We start from the raw sequence: 20,923 nt of genomic DNA on the forward strand, positions 1-20,923 counted from the left end.
ATACACCGAGGAATCGGCGACAATTTTACAATACATCAGATTATTAAACACTATAAAAAAAAAAAAAGAATTTAATAGTTCCAGCTATTAATAGTTCCGAAAAAAAAACGATAATTTTGAAGAGCCTGTACGATAATTCTCATCCAAGAGTGGCAACACTGCTGTCTGCACGTATATACACTACACCCCTCACTTGCCTGTGTCCCCGTCTGTGCACTAAATAACTCAGGGCTCACTTTCGAACTGCTGTTTTCAGTGACACTGTCTTACGCTCGCTTATTGAACGTAAGCCCATGATAATACCGTAAAAATAATAATCGTCTAACACGTACAAGGAGTGCTATATTCCCAGCGCAGGATAAAGATGGTGTAACATGAGTGAGGGGGTGGTGCCTGTTGGATCTCGGTACAAAGCTCCAGTCTGAAACGTCCTATTTTACGTGATCGTGAACTAATCTAGTGACATTGGACACGAATTTAGGACTACATACACGATATCTCCTAAAGTAAAGCCAGTTATTTTATTTTCTTGTCACATTGGTGCACAAGGACATTACCTTCCAGGGGTCATTTATTGTACTCATTTTACCTTAACTTGGCCCAGATTTTCATTCTTTTGCAGTTTATTTCACGTAACTGACGGAAAAAGACAGTGCTCTGGCTCCATATAGTTTTCATGACACTTTTTCGTGACTGGCAACATTTTCTAGTGTCAGGTTATTTTGAGAACGGCATAGAAAATGGAGAGATGACAATTTTAAGTCGCACTAGAGTAAAAAAGAGAGTATCATATGCTGATGTGTTACAGTAAGCGTAGTCGAAGGCAGCAGTATGGTAGCTGTCTAAATAAGGCTTACAGTAAAGGTGAAACTGAAGTTGACGCCAGTTAGTCACTGATGATGTGATACAATTTACCTTCTAAGTGACAAATTCAATGTAGAGATAGGTGAAAATTTTGTTCTAATTTGTTGTTACGGTCTACTACACTGATTATAGATTCCTTGGAGACCTAAATGCAGAGTGGGATGAAAATTTTTAGTCAAATGGTTGGATTACATCATCCTGCACTCCACAGTTTCAGAAGCGGTGGAAATCCCAGGGTGAGAGAAGCAGCCACAGACACTACTACTCTGTGATGCGCCAAGAAAGGTGTCACGTGCAGTGTCCTATTAGTATAACTTCTGTTTATCCATTTGCCGCTGTGTTGTTTATTACGCAGGGTTACATTGCAGCGTTTAATTACTGGTAAATATTACTATTTAATTCAAAAAGCTGCACAAGATAACTAGGAAGAAACTTCTCGTGGTGAAATCAAGGAAAGCTGAAGTGCTGTACCAATCCACGTGTGCGCTCAAGGATCTTCTGGATATTTCTTCATGGCAACAATGATTTCAGGTACGAAACAGCACGAGCACAGATATTAAAACATGACTAATCGACCTGGGAAACACACACACACACACACACACACACACACACACACACACACACACGATGTTTCAGGACCTGATGTACTAAGCCCAGGAGGTGATTCTTGGGCTAATTTTGAGTAAACTAGCTTGTAGCAACATGGGTCCTCCCAACCGTTGCAGAGGTACAACTACCACGACAGTGTCACAATGATTCAGTGAGAAGAACTGAATGGAACAGATGAGCTACTGTAAATGACTTTCACTTCAGTCACAGTGAATATTCCTTCTGCCTCCTCACCAGAAGTCAAATGAATGAAGCTGGCAAAAAAAAAAAAAAAAAAAAAAAAAAAAAATCATTGATAATAATAGTTGTCTTTAGACGGACAAATGATGAAAAATGTGACAAATATGAATCAGTGGGGAAGTAAGAAATCTGCACACAAAACAAGAAAACAATATTGTTTGGTAATGCGAAAACACATCGATATTGGAGATTATCTATGCAACTGCACCGGACGAAATTTCTCATATCCCCAGCGCTGGAGCTTGGTGCCGAAGATCTGAGAGGGACGCCATCATGTGGTGGCACCGATATAACGAGGTGGTTCCACTGCTTGATTATACAGATGTCCCTCTACTAATTTCCTATCCCCCGAATGGTGGATGGTGGACAGATGGAGGAGGACAAGTTAAGCCTGTGGTCAAATAGGTTTACTTACCATTGAGAACTCGGGGCCGCCACAACAGTACCAGCAAGCCCAGGTTAAGATTCACTGCCCTAGATCACACTATTGGTGTTATCCATAGAGTATACGGAAAGTTAGTGCGTTTACTGTAACCTAAGATTCGTGGCCCTTTTCATTTCAGTTCACGGCCAAGTGTTGTTAGATTGGAGGGTCATCTTATCTAATAACCAAGGATACAGTCCTACCTCATAACTAAGGCTCACAAAAATTCAAGCAGTCACGACATAGAGTAGTATTCAAGCAGTAGGTGTGGCCTGGTCCCCTCAGATGAAAAGTAACCACCTATAGTTACCACAAGAATACACGTGTCTTCCCTGCAGTAGGAGTGTAGAATTTCTGTGCTGGGGAGTGTAAGGCCGTTTGACTACCACGGTATAAGTTTCATTGTTATTTTTCATTTTTTGCATTCATTCTAAGGGGTTGTTGGGGCTTACTGTTCAATGGAAAGTAAGTCTGATGATCACCGTTGCTTTAAAAGTCTGGCTGAGTAGTCTAGTCCCGGTTCCCTACGCTTCTTTTTTATATGGGACTAAAGATTTGGGTGATGATGATAATAATGAAACTAATATTGATGATGATTTCAGATGAGCAGCAGCAACAGCAGGAGCAGCAGCAGCAGGTCGAACAGCCTGCTGTGGCCAATAGCAGATTCCGGAAATGTCCATACATTACAACAGGTTTAAGAGTAATTATAAGTAATGTTTACGTAATTTGCACTTCAAGATAATGATATACTTAAGGGTAATGTTTATGTATTTTGCACTTAAAGAGTGATATAGTAAACCCCTCGAAATAAGAGAGGCGTTCATTTAGTTTAGTCTTGCTGCTACCAGACGATTTTCTTCAGCTAGGTAAAGAGTCTTGTATTAGAAGGGATTTATTGAGGCTCTTTCTAACCAATCCAGTCTAAAAATCTCCCATAAACTGAATAACTTCACCTGGAGATCGAAAAAAAAACACACACACACACGGAGGAAGCGCTGAAGAATTTTGAAAAACGGATGAGACAAATTTTACTTCATCTGCGACTTAATGAGTTTAATTAAAAATCTTTCCCCAGCTGAATAAACTTGCCTGGAGATTGCAAGGATAAATAAATAAAAATACATAACTGAACTAAAAGTTTTAAAGACTGAATGATAGATAGGATACTGACTGATTTGTTTCATATCAGATTTAACTGAAGTTTGTGATGTATGTAATTATAAATCTGACTTTGCTGCTTTCTTTGTAATGTACTGTCATTTTAATATATATACTCTTTACCACAGCTCTCCAACGGGTGGCGCATTCCAGGGGCGTTCTTTGTTTTGCTGTTGCTCGCAGGTGGCATCATGATTTTTCTGGGCCTCCTTTTTGTTATAATAGTGCCCAATAACCGGTTGGGTGGGGGCTTCTTGGCGTTCATCGGAGGTAAGATCGTGGCCAAGCCTTTTTCTTTTTTCTTTTTTTTTAAATTGAATTCTCGTGGTATTATTGCAGATGACCTAGGTGTGGAACCAGAATGTTTTTAATTTCTGAGTGGTTATGTAAAAAAAGAATCACGTAAAGATGTGGTGAAAAACATGGTGACATCTGAGTGTTATTTACCGTAGTCAACTTTCTAAAGCTTACTTTTAAGCAAAAGAATGGTCTTAATTAACAGTTGTTAGCAGACTTTATCATACTTTTGAAATCAGTGCCCAGGCCAAGTAAATGTGTATTTTTAATATTTCAATAAAGATATAAAGTCACCTCACTCTTCCACATGTCAGTCTTCTTGCTTTCAACAACACAAACTTCAGACCTTCATCTGTCCCTTCTTGTGATTTGTGCTATACAGATCACATTATTATTATTATTATCATTATTTTTATTATTATTATTATTATTATTATTATTTTCGAGTTAGCATCACGGAGTTTAAGTGTGAAAAACTGACTTCTAAATGCAATGTGTTCAAGTGCTTCAAAATGAATGGGTCTAGCTTTTGACTTTCCTTTTGTTCAAATTTTCTTTAGAAATGGGAAAGGGAAAATGCACAACATATTCTATCGTGTTGCTTGGTTATACGGTAACAAACTAATGTACCTTGTTTACAGTTATAGTGTATGTGCCTGGGAACGTGCTTTGTGTGATGGCCAAAAGACAGTACGAAACCCAGTTACTCCAGGACGAGGACCAGGATACGCCGCCACCCACGCCTTCCCAGCGGAACCCATAGTCCAGTCTGCCGTATGAGTTGTAGGACCTAAGGCAGGATATCTGGTAACGACAACGGGGCAGCCTCCAGGTTACCCAGTCCAAGTTCCCCAGTCCAAGATATCCAGGTACCCAGTTCAAGTCTTCCAGTCCAAGTTACCCAGTCCAAGTTTCCCAGTCCAAGTTAACCAGTCACCCAGTCCAAGTTTCCCAGTCCAAGTTAACCAGTCACCCAGTCCAAGTTTCCCAGTCCAAGTTAACCAGTCACCCAGTCCAAGTTTCCCAGTCCAAGTTAACCAGTCACCCAGTCCAAGTTACCCATTTATTCAGTCCAAGTTTCCCAGTCCAAGCCGTAGACCAGACCTCTGTGTGCCAAAGCTGCAGGACAGGCAAGCCACGCAATGCCATCAGGTGGGCAAATAGGAGGCTACTTAACAGGAGAATCAAGGGTGGTATTCTCAAGATCATAGTCTCGTCGATTAAGGAAGCTCCCTAACACCTCTTCCTTAGCGATTTAGTTTTGGATATGGGTGGTTAACATCCTTTCGTGCGTTAATTATGCTGAGTATGGTGATATGGGATGGAATTATTTAACACAAGAGGACAGGAAGGTGTAATAATAAAAATAAATCGTTCAGGAAAAGGTGTTAGGGAGCTTCCTTACCCGACGAGAGTATGGGCCTCAAACTTCAAAAAACTCTCACAAAAATATATACTGTGGAGAGCATCATTCACCTATGTGCCTTTTCCTGTGGTCAGTTTGTTTATCAGCAAGACATTTGCATTATATGTGTCACCTAGGTTGAGGGCAAGATTATATAGATTTTTTTTTTTACTGGCATCAAATAAAGCCTACTGTTTAATTTTAATGAATTTTTACCCCTTCAGATCTGCAGGCTACTGGGTTCACGTATATAAAAAGCCCGGGAAAAGAACCACAACAACTACTAACCTCCACTACTACTACTACTACTACTACTACTATTATTACAAGAATATTCACTGTCACGGAAAGCTGAGGGAAGTGAGGAGGGAGAAGGAAGGGTATTGGGAACGAGAGTACAATAATTGGGCAGAAACGAATGGTTGGGAGGAAGAGGGAATAGAGGAAAGGAGTGAACTGGAGTGTAACGGTGAAAGCAACAGGAAAGACAGGAGATGGGAATGGAAAAGGAGAGAAAAACTGAGAAAAGAAACTAATAAAGAGCAACAGACTACAAAGGCAACAGAAACAGGAATGGAAATGGCTAAATTTAACTCGGATATCCTGTTCGGTAAGTCTCTGCTAATTTAAATAAGACCGTCTGAATGGAGCAAGCATAATCTGACCACACACACACACACACACACCACATACCTAAATTCCTGTTGCCACATGACACAGCTCACAAATAATTTCACGTGGCGACAGTGGTATAGCTGGGCTGTGGAGCTGCCCGGTGATACAAGCGTCCATCAACTCCCTCTTTACGAGTATTCGCCAGAAGAAGGATGGTGGATTCAGGAGGAGGACAAAGTATGCCTGCAGTCCACTGGGTTCACATTTCAGATGAACCTGGGGCAACAACAATTACCACTACTACTACTACTACTACTACTACTACTACTGCTGCTGCTGTGCTTCATGAACAAGAACAAGAAAGGATAGAAAAAGATACAGAAGAGGAGCGTGAGGAGTAGGCTAGGGAGGTTGTAGGAGGTAAAAGGAACATGGTGAATAGGGAAGAGGGGTGGGGTAAGAGGAATATGGGAGGGGACTGGGTATGGAGTCATTGGAGAGGGAAGGGGAGGACATTAGGAGTCTATGGGGATGGGATGGGAGAGGAGGGGAAGGGAGGGGGAGGGAGGATATAGGTAGGCACTGTAGTACACATGAGCCAGTCTCCAACCGTGGTGTTGCCGTCTCCGAGTTGCCAAATTCCTTCCCGAGCTTTAAGTCTTCCACAGCACTTAAACGTACTTAATATTTTTGCTGGCAATCATAAACACCTTCCTAACATACGAAAGGTTAAAGAGAGACTAGAGAAAAGGACAATCTACCAATAATACTGAAGAAAATAAGCATGTCATGGCTGTGTGTTTGGTGATTACGTAAGTGGTTGTGTGAGGAACGTTCCCAGTGTCTCCTAACAACGTCTTTTTCTTTTCGATTTTATCTGGCGTTTTATTATATCCTAGTGAACGACAGAGATGAACATATATTATTTTAAATAATACATTGTGATGAAGCCAATACAAAAGATAAACAAGAGGCAGGCGGAGGGAGAAACAGATTGAATACATTCTTGTGTGTGCGTTCGTGGATCCAACCAATGCGTTCGTGGATTTTACGGATGCGTTTGTGGAGCAATCAAATATCCAATCATGTCAACGACAGTGATGACGCCAGGTACAAAAAGCAGTGTGCAATGCCTTCATTTTTTTTTTTTTTTCGCCTATACATTTTGAAACATTGGATGAAATTTTTAGAGTATTCGTTAGTGGTGTTGATGTGGATGCATAGAGATTGCTGACTGTATGATGTGGAAAAGCACGGGGCTGGATAGTTTATTGCAGATTAATTCAATGACTGAGTGAAATATTTATTGTTGAAAATACCGTATCATATGAGAGAGAGAGAGAGAGGGAGGGAGATGTGGCAAAGCTAAACCATTTTATACAATTTTTCGATCTGTTTGTCATGAAAGCCGTACCTAATCGTGCAATGAACTAATTCCTTCTTGATAATTATACTGTGGGTATCATATATATTTCAAGTTACCCAGCCTGACAGCATCGTTTAGCCTACGGGAGAACAGGTATGGGAGCAATACATAATTTTTGCAGTTCATTCATTGCTACTGCGTATTGGTCGACGGAATACCTGATTATATTATTTGAAACTAATTTTTTGTAGTATGTGTGAATTTAATGTGAGAATTGCATAAAGTAGATCTGACATATTTTCACAGGTTCAAAACACTGGACATAATGGCAACTTGCACACTCTTACTCAAACCCTAGGCCTATATTCTCGTCGGTTAAGGAAGCTCCCTAACACCTTTTCCTAAGCAGTTCATTTTGCTAATTGCACTTTACTGCCCAATTCTGTTATGGTGTATAAATCCTTTCAATCTCGCCATGTTCTGCATAAATAACATGCAAAAGGATATTGACTACCTCAATCCAAAAATAAATCGCTAAGAAAGAGGTGCTAGGGAGTTTCCTTACCTGACTTGAATACGAACCTAGATCTGCGGTGCCAGCTTTAGATTCCCAGCAGAATGTATAACGTCTTGCCCTCTTGTTTCCCAAGAGTTACGGGGTTGCTTGCAAAAATATATCGAAGGTATGGTTGTCGGTACTATTATGTCATCATTACACCCGCGGCCGAAATGCTAGAGTAGGTGCTGTTTTACTCAATGTCTCTCTCTCTTTCTCTCTCTCTCTCTCTGATACTACAACCACTAGCACTGTTATTTTTATTACTGTTATTCTGTCAACAAGTGCTGAATGTGTTTATGTTTCTCAGGTGGCCGGCAGCAGCAGACACAGCCTACAGTGGTGGTGGTGCAGCAGCCTGTGGTGATGAATGGTAGGGGGAAGGTCGCTCCATATCTGCTGAGAGGAGCAAGGGTAATTATTCTACTTTTACCATGGCTTGGTCTAAAATTGCTGTCTCTTCGTCTTGAATGCAGTGTTGTAGAAATAGATTAACACTGAGATATGATGTCAGTAACGAAATGATGCTATGGAGCGTATGTAGAGCCGTAGTAATGGATTTTTCCTCCTTTTGTCTCTGTGAAATAAGGTGGAAAAGGACGAAAATCTTGTCCAGGTTAAAATAAAAAGAATATATCAGCAGCAACTCTAATTCCACACCAAAACATATACATTACTTTATTAGGACCACGGTAACTATCAACAACATTGTTCATTCTGGTCTTTAAAAATACATGTATATATATTTATATAGTAGTAATTATTATAATGGCAGTTAAAATCTAAAGAGATGTTTAGATAAATTTTATTTCACTTCAAAATATAGGTTGTTGAAAGCCAAGACTCAAAGAGCTTGAATGGTGAGTGAATGGGAGTGTGCCTCATTCAGTTGGGCAAATTATTATACTATTATACTAATTCATACTATTATTAATTTTTTTTCCTGGCTCTCTGGACCCTACCTCACCTCACCTCGGGGAGGGGTGGGAATGAAGGTCTGGATGATGTTGATGATGATGATGATAATAATGAAAAATATTAACAACATTTTAATATTTCCTCATGCTTCCTTGTAGTAATCTCCTGCTTCATTTTCACCGCAGTTCGCAAACGGATGCACAGTTTCTGGGCGAGGCATTATTATCTTGATAACACTCGGTGGAATTCTTTCGACTCTTTGCCTCTCTGCCGGTGCAGTTAGTGCATTGACCGCATCCTTCATATGGATCCCGTTTTTATTTTTGGGAGGTAAGACCGTGACAATGTCTTCCACTTTCTCTTTATTTTTTTATTTTTTATTTTTTTCAAAGAATTCGCCCGCAGTACTTTCATGCCTTGTTATCCCTATCGTCCAGAATCTCTCTCTCTCTCTCTCTCTCTCTCTCTCTCTCTCTCTCTTTTACCTGTTTACTGGTTGAAGGAGGACCGAAAAAATAGTCGATGAGACACCAAGAAAGAGGGGGAACTCTACACGTTGTACTCTAACTTGGCCTAAAACTGCCATCTCTCCACCTTGAAGGCCGAGATGTAGCAATAGATGAACACTAGATTATGATGACAGTCACGAAGAAGTAAAGTGGAGAGAATTTAGAGCTGCAGTATTAGCCATTTCTGCCACTGAGCAACGCGAAATAAACAGCAAGACGAAAATTTAGGCCAAGTTAAAGTAAAAAGTGTAGATCAGAGGCATGTCCAGTGAAAGGAGCGAGACACAAATCGCACATCAATCAAGCCCCAAGATTGTGACCTCACCTCATAGGCTTGGTCATCTGCACATCACCGTATCATCTAAGCACGCCACATCTTTAGCTAATCACCTATATCATATCTACTGTATATATTCCACACGCATTCCTATTAATCCCATTTTCTCTCTTACTATTCATAGTGACTCCCTATCTCCCTCCTCTCTCTCTCTCTCATGCCAAAACCCACACCAATAAGCTAATATGAGCCTTAAAGATCTTTCACGCAGTCCTCTTACAGCCTCCACACTCAGACTTCTGTTTATTATCAGCGCCTTCATAGTAACGACCACATTCCTTCCCTTTGTCACACTGCTTTCCTCTTCCTTGTAGAACACAATTCCTTTTGTATTACTACACGATGATACTCAAGCTCCATTACCAGTTCATGCCTGGTCCATTTACTACCACATCACATCAAGAGAAACCTCAAAACATGATGCCCCAAGACATTCACAACACTGCATGAATTCTGAATAGTTCCTGTTCACTATTAGGGAGCGACACTGCATCACCTGCAGTTATAAGGTACACAACCCTTTACCATAAATTACTGTAGCATCCAATACCTTCTCTCCATTACTCGAGGTTTAACCTGGCTCTTAACCTTATATATATATATATATATATATATATATATATATATATATATATATATATATATATATATATACCTTGTGCGGTGTGGTGCGGTGAGGATCTGTCCGTTCTTCCCTTGGGGCTAAGATGCGAATGAATGTGTTTGAATGGATGAGTAAATGGGGAGCGTGTCGTCCTGTCTCGGCTACCTCCCTTTCCTTGGGGGAAGCAGCCTAGGTATATAGATAGATAGATATACACTGAACGAATGAAGTTTGCTTTAGTCAGGAATTTTTCTCCAAACCAGCATGCCAAAATCAGAACACCATTGAAAAAAAAAAAATCATTATCTGAAATGTGTTCTTAATATTTTAATGGCCGAAGTATGATGTACATTTACTACCACATGCAAGTGTAATTACATTATGGATGCTGAAGAAAACTTTCAGTAATTACAGAAGAGGAGTGTGATTCACATAAATGATACAAAGAAGAAAGTAATCCCCTTTGCTTACAGCTGGACTGCTTGTTCCTGGGATTTGGCTTTGTGTCACGGCCAAACGCCAGTTTAAAGCCCTGCCTCCCGACCACCCCCACCGCCTCAAATACGGCACAGGCTACCGCATTCCCGTCACTTCATTCAACAACACCACCACTTACGCTTTCCGCGCAGCACCAGTGACCGGGTCTGCGATATCTGCTGCTGGCCCAATTGCAGGATATCAAGCATCGACAGCAAGACAGCCTTCAGGTTACCCAGTCCAAGCGGCAGGGCAGACCTCTGTGTACCCATGCTCAGCTGCAGGACAGTCAGGCCACGCAATGCCAGCTGGTGGGCAAACAGGAGGCCATAGAACGGGAGAACCAGGGACATCGTCTGCATTACCAACAGGCCAGGATCCCAGCAGGTATCCCTCCGCACCTCCATTACAACCTGCCGTCAACGACCCTCCGCCTGCATATTCTGAAATTATGAAACTGTAACACACACACACACACACACACACACACACACACACACACACACACACACACACACACACACAAATTGTAGAGCCAGTACGGTAAACATCGCCAGCATCTTCACTGCACCAAACTAGAAATGCAATATATAATTTTTTTGGAAGCAGATGAAGTTAAAGTATTGCAAATTGTTGCATTTATCCATTAGAACTTGGTCTTCCCACCCATGCCTTTGATTATAGAGTTTATACGTTTTGCTATGCTGCCTCCACTTCATCATGTGCCAAGGATTTTTTGCGCAATGTTCATATTATAGAATGAAAATTACACTTTCACTCGTTGAATAAGGAGGCCCCCTAACATACCTTACTTACCTTTAGGATACTACTGGTTAATATCCTTTTGTACGTTATTTATGCAGAGTATGGAGATGTTGGAAGGATTTAGGCAGCACAGAATAGGAGAGTAAGATGCAACTAGCAAAATAAATCGCTCAGGGAAAGGCGTTAGTGAGCTTCCTTAACCGATGAGTATACCTGTCCTTAGCCTTCACTAATCTCTTGAATACGAGAGACCTTTCCTAAACCGAATAAAATCGCTTTAAATGTTATGGGACTGATGTGTTTACGCTTTCCCACCCTGCCTCATTTAACAGGTGGTAAGCAGTGACATACATCATTCCCACCGATGTTTATCATGTTTCTTGAGGTGGGTATTGTTCTCAGTGTACAATGATGATAGTGTTTAGTGCTGGAACATATTGATATCAGTGTGAAATTACATTAACCAAGCAGAGCATAATTGTTAAGGATTTCTGTGTTAACTATTATGGTTATCATTTAATTGAATGTTGTGACACGTAACTGTGAAGAGTAGCTGTGAAGTAAAGAAGAAAAATAATGAGACAAATATTCTTTCCCAGTCTACTGATTTAAGATACTGTAGAAGGTTAACAATAAAACGTATAATTATCAGTCTTTTTACAAGAACGATTGATACACACCAGACCCCAGTCTGTACTGTATCAATATGTTTGTTTATGAATGTCTACTATATCTGCCGTTTATCTGTGTGAGTCGAATGAAAAAATATTTATATCCTCAAGAGTTTCGCTGCTATTATCATTGCCTCCTACTCTTGTTTCCAGACTACCGTACTTTCATACTCCAACAACTACCTTCCAGCATTTTTTTGTGTACGAAATCATACATCACTACACACTACAACTCTTTCCTCAACATACGGCAGAGTCAGTGCGTTTGCCTGCATACTCTCAAATCACTGGAGAAATAGCCAAAGTCTTCCGTAGTGGAGGGAAAAGGTGTGAAGACAGCTGGCGTAAAAAGAAAAGAGGAAAGCAGGAGATAATTACAGGAATGAAGGGTTGGGGTAAGGGGTGCAGCGCAGCTTGGAGGTTTGGGTAGGAGGGAAGACTGTCAAGATGCAGTCACTCTGCATGTTTCAGTCTCACCTAGACTTTGTGTCTGAGTGTGGGCGATGTCTATTTTTTTTATTTTTTTTATTTATCGGTCTATTGAAGTAAAATATTCTAGTGCAGAACAATACAAGATATAGTATTTGTGAACAATGCTGCTAAAAATCACTGCTACACAAAAGCTGCTTGGGAGAGAACTCGGTTAACCCTTTCAGCCAGAGGACGTCACTTTTCACTTAAGTCGCAAGAAACCACATAAATGAGAGCAACACGAGCTTATATTGTTGTCGAAGAATACTTTGACATATTCTTTAACTGCGCTTAAACCATTGCTCCCGGAACACGCATTTTTCACCTTCCATACTTCTACAGCCCATACCCAACTCCCATCACGGTCCCTGCTCATTCCAATCATTTCTTTGTCCCCACGCGTATTTCTCTAACCTCCTGACATTCATTCTCGGAGGATATTTTGAAACATACCTTCAGTACACTCAAATCTTGCAACACCTGACTGGGTATATTTTCCTGCCTCACCATCACTGCTCACCAGATTTCCACTCCAGCTGAACGGCTACTTAAACAGAGACAAGGCTAAGATAATGGGTTTGTTGGTAAGTAGCAGCAAAGGAAGGAAGGAAGGAAGTTGGTGATAGGAGAGTGAGGGCTCGAAGGAAAAAAAGCATGGTTGGAAGGTGAGGGGATAGAAAAGTGAGAAGGATGGGTGGTGGAAACGAGAGATCAAAGAGTAGCCTAGAAGTAGAAACGTATGGTACAGTATTATTGAGAAAGGTGGTAGGAAATAGCGTGAAGACCAGTAAGGGCAAGAGGAAGAGGACCAATAGGAGATATGAGTGGAAAGAAAAATATACAAAAAGCAAAAACTGAAGCGGACAAAGTAAGAAAGGAAACAGGAAAGGGAGGAAAGACGAAACAGGAAAGAAATGTGTGTGTGTGTGTGTGTGTGTGTGTGTGTGTGTGTGTGTGTGTGTTGAGACAGAAAGGGTACGTGTAAGTGTAGCAATAGGAGGAGGAGATATGAATGGGAAGAAGAGATGGTAGTGGAAAGAGACAGAGTAAAAACAATAAACTAGACGAAATATAGGTATATGAAGTGAGGGGAAAACGAAGTAAAGGAAATTAAGGAACGAAGTGAAGACAGAAAGGGTAAGAGGTGGAAGAGTAAGAGGGAGATAAGTTTATGAAATAAGGGAAAGAGGGGAACAGTAAAAGGAAATGAAGATAATAGTGAAGGTAAGAGAAAAAGAAATGACAGAAGGGGAAAGGTAAGATGTATATCGATCGAACAGAGGTCATTAGGGCAATTTTGTCTTTTTTTTCTTTGTTCTTTCCTTTTTTTCTTAGTCTTTCCAGAACACGACCCACAACATCCGAAGTAAAAATGATTATAATTCTAAGAGAAGAGAGACAAGGGGAGAAAGAAGACGGAATGAAAGGAATGTGTGTGTGTGTGTGTGTGTGTGTGTGTGTGTGTGTGAGAGAGAGAGAGAGAGAGAGAGAGAGAGAGAGAGAGATTTCCTCTTTTCTTTCTCTCCCTCTCACATGTTGGTAAGATCTTAAGGAGAGTCAATTTTTCCCAATACATAACCTTGCCGTAGACTATTATTGGCCTCCTGTTACCTGTATTTCCCATTAACTCCTGTGTAAGAGGGGAAAGGAGGGGATGAAGTAGGGAAGACGTACTGTACGGTACATGGGAAGAGGGAAGACCGGAAGAGATAAAGAGGGTACATGAGGAAGGGAGCGGTGGGGGATGAAGGAAGGGGGACTTGGGAAGGGGAGAGGAGGGGAGGGGAGGGGGTTCTGGGACATGGGGGGGGGGGCGTTAGTCAGCTCAGTCTCCCTCGCAAGTGTTGCCGTTTGTGCGTCACCAGGATCCTTCCCGAACATCAGGTCTCCCACAACATTTTGAGAGATTTACTGATTTTGCTGACATTCCAGTATGACTTCCTAACATACAAAAGGTTAAAAAGAGACCAAAGAAAAGGATGGTCCACAAATAACTCTGTGGAATATTACATAAGCTCTCTTGGCAGTGTCTTTGTTGGTGGCATAGCAAGGCGAGTGAGGAGAGTTGCTAGTTTTCGTCGATAACGTTCTGGTATTTTCCTCTTTGATCTTAAGTGAAGTGAAATTACGTATAGTAGTGTAGAAAAATAAGAAGAAATATTATATGTGAATAATAATCTGAAGCACTGACAACTGAAGATGGTAACAAGGAAGCAAACTCACGTTATAGACAGAGAAACAGAGTGAAACAACATCTCGTGCGCGTTCGTGGATCTACCGATGGATTCGTGGATTTAACTGATGCGTTCGTGGACATAGCAAAGTTCCAGTCATATCAACAGGAATGAGGTCACCAGGTACGGAAACAAGAGTACAAATAAATAAAAAAAAAATCGTCTAAGCTCTGAGTGGATAAAAATTTTTATGATCCGGAAACTTCTTACAAAAGAAGGTGGAGGGTCTTGCCACACACCTTCTTCAGTAAATACAGTTATATGAACAGTTGTTATATATTTGTGGGTGTAGTCTCACGCCCTTTAGCAAATATTGCTATAGCACATGTTATAAAATGTAAAGCATTTTGTAAGGTATATCATAAACAGAAGTGAGAAGTAGCGTCAGAGCAATATAGAAGCACAGCATAACAGCATCAGCCCCAGCCGAAAATGACGACATAGCACCGCATAATATCAGTGGGTCGTATGGAGTTAGTGAGCGATGGCCCTCCAACACCACACCACTCGCTCTCTCTCTCTCTCTCTCTCTCTCTCTCTCATCTTCACTACACTACTTTTAGTTCGTTTGTTACATACATGTCCTTCATTGGTACACACTAGCGTTTTCTCCTACATTAACTTGAGTATTGAGAAGGCTAGGTGGTGTAAGACTTTCTCTTACTTTGTTTTGAGTAGTACTGTACATTTGATACCGTCTGCTAAAAACAAAATTGTAAACACGAACAACACTTGAATCATTGATCACTTGAGTGTGGATGGATATAAGCATCATGCCTTGCCTATACTCTGTTTACTTTATCTTGGCCTATAATTTGCCATCTCTCCATGTTGCATGCCGAATTGCAACAATCGATGAACACTAGAATACGAAGCTTGTCACGAAGAAGTGCTTAGCACTCCAGGTGATGGAGAAATACGCCATCACGTTGTGGTACTACCTTTAGGCTATAACTGGGCGGCTCCACTGCCCAGTTATACAAACGTCCTTCAGTTCCCTCCCCATCTCCCAGAGGATGTTGGTGGGTAGCAGGAGGAGAGAAACTTCAGCGTTTAGCCCACCGGGTTCACATTTCCTATAAACCAGGGGCTACTACTACTACTGCTGTACTACTACTTCTACTACTACTATTACTACTCCCACATAAATTATACAAACCATCCTTGGCTGACAAACGTTGAACAATTTGCTACGAGAAAGGGTGTGCCAAACTCTTATTCCTCTGAAAAGTTATTGAGGTGACACTTCAAAAATACCGTATATCTGATTCTACCTTCATATATACCAATAAGAATTATGTAGGGATTTTTTTTTTTTTAACAGGACATGAGAAACGGAAGGTAAAACAAAATAAATGTAAAAAAAATCAAACACCAGACAACAGGTGTCCTCCATTTATTTAAAAAAAAAAATGAAAATGTAGGTTGAGACAAATGAAATCGAATTACAACTAGGAGTACTCTGAAAGGGCAACCCACTAACTGCTCTAAGGGCGAACCTTTGACCTTTGACCAACTGCTCTCAAAATCAAATTGTTTCAGTCTTTCTTGACCCCTAGCCCATCCCTCAAGTTTGGTCCAGATCAGATCAAAACTTTTTCATCTGACCTTTGACCTTGACCTTTGATTATTCTAAAAAGTTAATCCCTTTGTCCTTGCTGTACCCTAAACCCTATCATCGAGTCTGATCTGTATCGGATAAAACTACTTAAGTTGGCCTTGCCGTGTGACCTTGACCTTCCACCAGTTGTACTCAACAACTATAGTTCATGCCTGTGGCTGACTTTCAACACTTCCATCAAGTTTGGTTCAAATTAGATCAAATCTATTTTAGATATTTTGTTGACACGGAGCGAACTTTGACCTTGCCTCGTGTCCTTGATCTGTGGCTTTTTTTTTTTTTTTTTTTTTTTTTTTTTTTTTTTTTTTCAAAATTGACTCCTCATTGTTGCCTTACTCGACAATTATTCCACCAAGTTTGGTCGAAATCGGATGAAAATGGTTAAATTTGATTTTCCTTGGTCAAAGTTTGACCCAGCCCTGTGGCATTGACCTTAGTGCTATGGTTCTACATCCTTTCCTTTACACTGCTGACTGCTTCATGACAAAGCTCCAAAGTCTAGCGTTAATTCATTTTTGCGGTTGAGTGTTCAAGGGGGAGAGTGGCAATAGGCCAGGTTACAGTAAAATGAGTATAGTACCGAATGTGTTTTTGTCTCTTAGGTAGGCAGCAGCAGCAGCAGCAGCAGACCCAACCACCAGTGGTGGTGGTGCAGCAGCCTGTGGTGGTGGACGGTAGACGGAGGACATTCCCCTTCCTGCTGAGAGGGGCAAGGGTAATTATCAGTGGCATTTCTCGTTCCACACTAAAGGATATATTTCTGACTTCATATTTGCTAAGAGGGGAAACGGTAATTGTCAGTAACATTTTTCATTCCACATCCAAAATCATACCTCAGTGTTTATAATAATTGTACCATACCAACTAAAAAAAAAAAAATAAAAAAAAATAAAAAAAAAAAAAGGGCTTCAACTGCCAGAGACTTCTTAATTTTGTTTCATTTCAGAGTAATACATCAAAAGATATTTCTAAATTAATGGTAACGGTACTGACGTAAAAAGAACTTTGAACTAACAATGCTTATATAATTAATTTTGTTTCATTTCAGTATTTATATTTCTGTATTAATGATTATTGTACCGTAACGGGATCAATAAAACCCTTCTACCAATGACTTCTTCATTAATTTAATCTTCATTTTAGAATCAAACGAAACTGACTCACAAAAATCAAAATATTCTGAAATTTATTAGTTCTGTCTACTTGAAAAAAAAAAAAAAAGTAAAATTTAATCTTTCTCCACGCTTGATTACAATGGTCTGATTTTTTTCTTCTGTTTTCAGTTTTCAGAGGGATGCAAAGTTCCTGGACAACTTATTCTCACCATGGTAGTGTTTGGAGCCATGTGTTCCTTTATGGGTATCATGACCACTACAGTTATAGGCTCAGGCTCCTCCTTCACTGGGATTCCTATGCTGTTGATTGGAAGTAAGGACATGATCTCTCTCTCTCTCTCTCTCTCTCTCTCTCTCTCTCTCTCTCTCTCTCTCTCTCTCTCTCTCTCTCTCTTTTATGCGTTCAGGCTCTTCTTTCACTGGGATTCCTATGCTGTTCATTAGAAGTAAGGCCTTGATACATATGATTATTAATATTAGTGTTTATTAGACATGAATAGAATTACCGGTATTAGGATTAGTGGTAGTAGTACAGTAGTAGAGGTAGCAGTGACCTGTGGAGGTGTATGGTATGTAAGAGGACTACTGGGCCTTGAGAACAGGCTGTGAAGCCTATGCCGAGAGTCGGACACAAAAAAACAAGTAGTAGTGGTGGTGGTGGTGGTAGTAATTGTAGTAGAAGTTATTGTTGTTGCAACCATAGGTTCATCTTAACGTGAACCTGGTGGACTGCAAGTAGAAGTTTCTCTTCTCCTCCAGTCCACCATCCTCCTTTTGGAGGAATTGGGTGGGAACTGAGAGACGTTTGAATAACTAGGCAGAGAAACCACCCGGTCATATCAGTGTCACCACTTGAAAGCATCTCTCTCCAGCCCCTGACTTGAACAACTTTTAAAGTACATTTTTTCCTTACCCGCAGAAATGTCTTGACTAATGGAAGCTCCAAAATATATAGCATAATAATAAGTGTAGTTTACATTTGAGCAGCCAGATATTAAATTTTCTTCATGTAGCGATAAATACATTGCGGAAGTTGCACAAAATTTGCTCTGCAAGTGTATAATCCCCCCCCCCAAAAGCTGATTTAGTACAGAAATAGTATATTAGTGCATACTAATTTCATTTACCTACAGTTGGAATGCTTGTTCCTGGGATGTGGCTTTGTGTCACAGCCAAACGTCAGTTTGATGACCTGCCTTCTGACCACCCCCACCGTCTCAAATACGGCACAGGCTACCGCCTTCCCGTCAATACATTCAACAACACCACCACCTACGCCTTCCCTGCAACATCAGTGGCATCTACGGTTGGACAGAATGCAGGATATTCAGTGATGACAACCGAACAAGCTGCAAACTACCTGGTCCAAGCGACAGGACAGACCTCTGTGTTCCCACACCCACCTGCAGGACAGTCAAGCCACTCAATGCCAGCTGGTGGGCAAACAGGAGGCTACCCACCAGGAGGACGAGGCAGCTCCCCTGTACCACCAGAACCCAACGTGCACCCCACCGCCCCTGAACAGCAACCTTCCTTTACTGACCCTCCACCTCCTTATTCAGAAATTTCAAAAGACTCGAGTTTTAAACCATACGTATAGTGTGGCATGACTAAATTGCCGTCCTTTCTGTTTGGCCAGTATTAGTAATAATATATGTACCCTGTTGCCTTGGAAATCGACTGTCCAGTGCATATTATGGAAGAATATTGCTGTTATTTCCTTATGGACCGTCTTTAAAGGCAGGAAGTTACTGACATGGTGGTAAATATTAGTCCCTGTAGAGGTAGGTTTGAGGTAGGCCTACATCTCTTCACAATTTAGGTCCATATTACTGGATCTGAACAGCTTATTTCAGTTTGGAGATTCGTATATTTGGCACTACATCTATGAAGTTCCAAACTGTCGAATGATAAGCCACCCAGATCTGACCTGACCTGTGACATGACCTAATCCCACTGAGACCTCACACGACCTAAGAAGCTAAAAATTAATCTGTATCTGATCGATGCTTTGTTTATATTTCTATTTCCCCAGGTCGGACGAAGTGAAAATTATCTTCGTGGCTCAGTCGGTCCCACATATTATAAAACTGATGGGAATAAGCGTTATAACCATTGCAATTGCTTAGGAGGAAGGAATATCCCCTGAAATCCTTCCACTACCTGGACACGGAGACTCTTCAACCTAATTGTTGTCACCTGAGCAGATTTTGTTTTCCTTTTGTTATCCTCATTTTGTTTCTTACGACCAATTTTTTCCTGTGATGATCACTGTTATGCAACTGGTCCACGGTGCGGCTGTGTTGGTTGTGTAATCTGCCAGCTCTTTATCTGTAATTCCACTCTCGCCACACCTAAAATGTGTGCGTTGTTCGTATGTAAAATGTGATGGCAGACGGAGTTTCCTATTCCCGTGTGACAGAAATTTGACAAGGAGAGTAACTTTTTTGCAGTCATTTAATTTTGTTTTGACGATGTCATATTTTGGCATGATGTCAGTATTTGGAAATGAGAGGTTGGTGCTATTGATAACGATATTTTAACTTATGTCCAGGAAAGCATTTTTTTTTTTTTTCATTCATCTTAAATCTCAGGACCAACTGCCTAGCCCCGGGCTCCTACGCTCCTCATGGGGCAACGTATGATTGGATGATGGATGGATGGATGGATTCATTGTTCGGTAGGCTTATAGGGTTTGACATCAGGTATAAGCGTGGCTGAATGTAAAAAAAAAAGAAAAGAAAAAAAAGAAAGGCTTAGAAATCACATCTGAGATTTGCACGAGCTCCCCTGTTACAACTTTTTTTTTAACGACCAATGAAGCTTTGATGAAGAAAATGCAGCTGTCTGTTTTAATGGGTGAGTCATCCTAATTCTCTTACTTATTCCACCTACTTGTATACCCCTACCAAGCGCATTACTTATGCCTCTGCATTATGGCTTAAGCAAAGAGATATTCAGATTATACACACCTAGTTACTGACATCGTCCTTCACTGCCGAGGCGAAAAAGTTCCATCTGAAACTGGTTGTTTAGAGAGAACATACCATTCACAGTAACAGTTCTATCCGGCCTCTAAACCCATGTGTCCGGATTCCCATGTGTCCCAGAATCCATGTGTCCCAAAACCGTTCTGTTTAGGTTACAATAAATTGTTAGGTTAGATTAGGTTAGGTCTGAGGGGACGAAAAGACTGAGGACGAACCTTGGTGCCGGATCGACTCGAAAACATCAATCATTTAACTCGACACATTGCTACCCGTCCATTATTCTTGTAGTGCAGTCGCCAGGCCTACTGCAGTGTTATACAGTATGAAGTGAGCATTAAGATCTTTCTGTGTAAAATAGCAAACAATGAGGCATCTGGAGCTTTCCTGTCCTTATCTTATTCTTGCAGACTAGCCACCATGTGAACCGCAGTTTGATATATATTTATGTATCTATATATCGAGCAAACATTTTGTAAACATATGTGTAAAATGCATCAGATAACCAGCTTTGCTCTTTTCTTGAATGGAAAGTCACCTGCAGCCACCGTCATCACCTACAGCCATATTGATCTTTATTCTGTTCAAAGCTTTCGTTTATTCATTCAATGTGATGTTAAGAATCGTTGTGTCTACTTTTCCTGTCAGTGCTTCTTAGCAGGCATTTGGTGTTT

The 20,923-nt window shown here is 40.8% G+C and overlaps 3 protein-coding genes across 3 annotated transcripts; all 3 read left to right on the plus strand.

The window, feature by feature from the left end:
- The first annotated feature begins 206 nt into the window (after positions 1 to 206).
- LOC145394158 (uncharacterized) lies at positions 207 to 5,176 on the plus strand. The gene is made up of 5 exons (XM_080268137.1): positions 207 to 285; positions 1,076 to 1,395; positions 2,743 to 2,843; positions 3,430 to 3,571; positions 4,240 to 5,176. The coding sequence occupies exons 2-5, from the start codon at positions 1,377 to 1,379 to the stop codon at positions 4,359 to 4,361; spliced, it is 384 nt and encodes a 127-aa protein (XP_080124263.1). The 5' UTR covers positions 207 to 285; positions 1,076 to 1,376; the 3' UTR covers positions 4,362 to 5,176.
- Positions 5,177 to 5,582: 406 nt separating this feature from the next.
- On the plus strand, positions 5,583 to 10,848 carry LOC145394126 (uncharacterized). Its single transcript, XM_080268105.1, has 3 exons — positions 5,583 to 5,613; positions 7,851 to 7,913; positions 10,382 to 10,848. Exons 1-3 carry the CDS (start codon positions 5,583 to 5,585, stop codon positions 10,846 to 10,848), a joined length of 561 nt encoding a protein of 186 aa, XP_080124231.1.
- A 1,420-nt stretch (positions 10,849 to 12,268) lies between these two features.
- LOC145394127 (uncharacterized) lies at positions 12,269 to 19,017 on the plus strand. Its single transcript, XM_080268106.1, has 4 exons — positions 12,269 to 12,317; positions 16,750 to 16,862; positions 17,431 to 17,575; positions 18,396 to 19,017. The coding sequence occupies exons 1-4, from the start codon at positions 12,269 to 12,271 to the stop codon at positions 18,860 to 18,862; spliced, it is 774 nt and encodes a 257-aa protein (XP_080124232.1). The 3' UTR covers positions 18,863 to 19,017.
- Positions 19,018 to 20,923: the final 1,906 nt, after the last annotated feature.

This window comes from Coenobita brevimanus, chromosome 26 (assembly GCF_032717465.1).
Source record: "Coenobita brevimanus isolate Jiangsu-jjx chromosome 26, ASM3271746v2, whole genome shotgun sequence".
Lineage (NCBI taxonomy): Eukaryota > Metazoa > Arthropoda > Malacostraca > Decapoda > Coenobitidae > Coenobita > Coenobita brevimanus.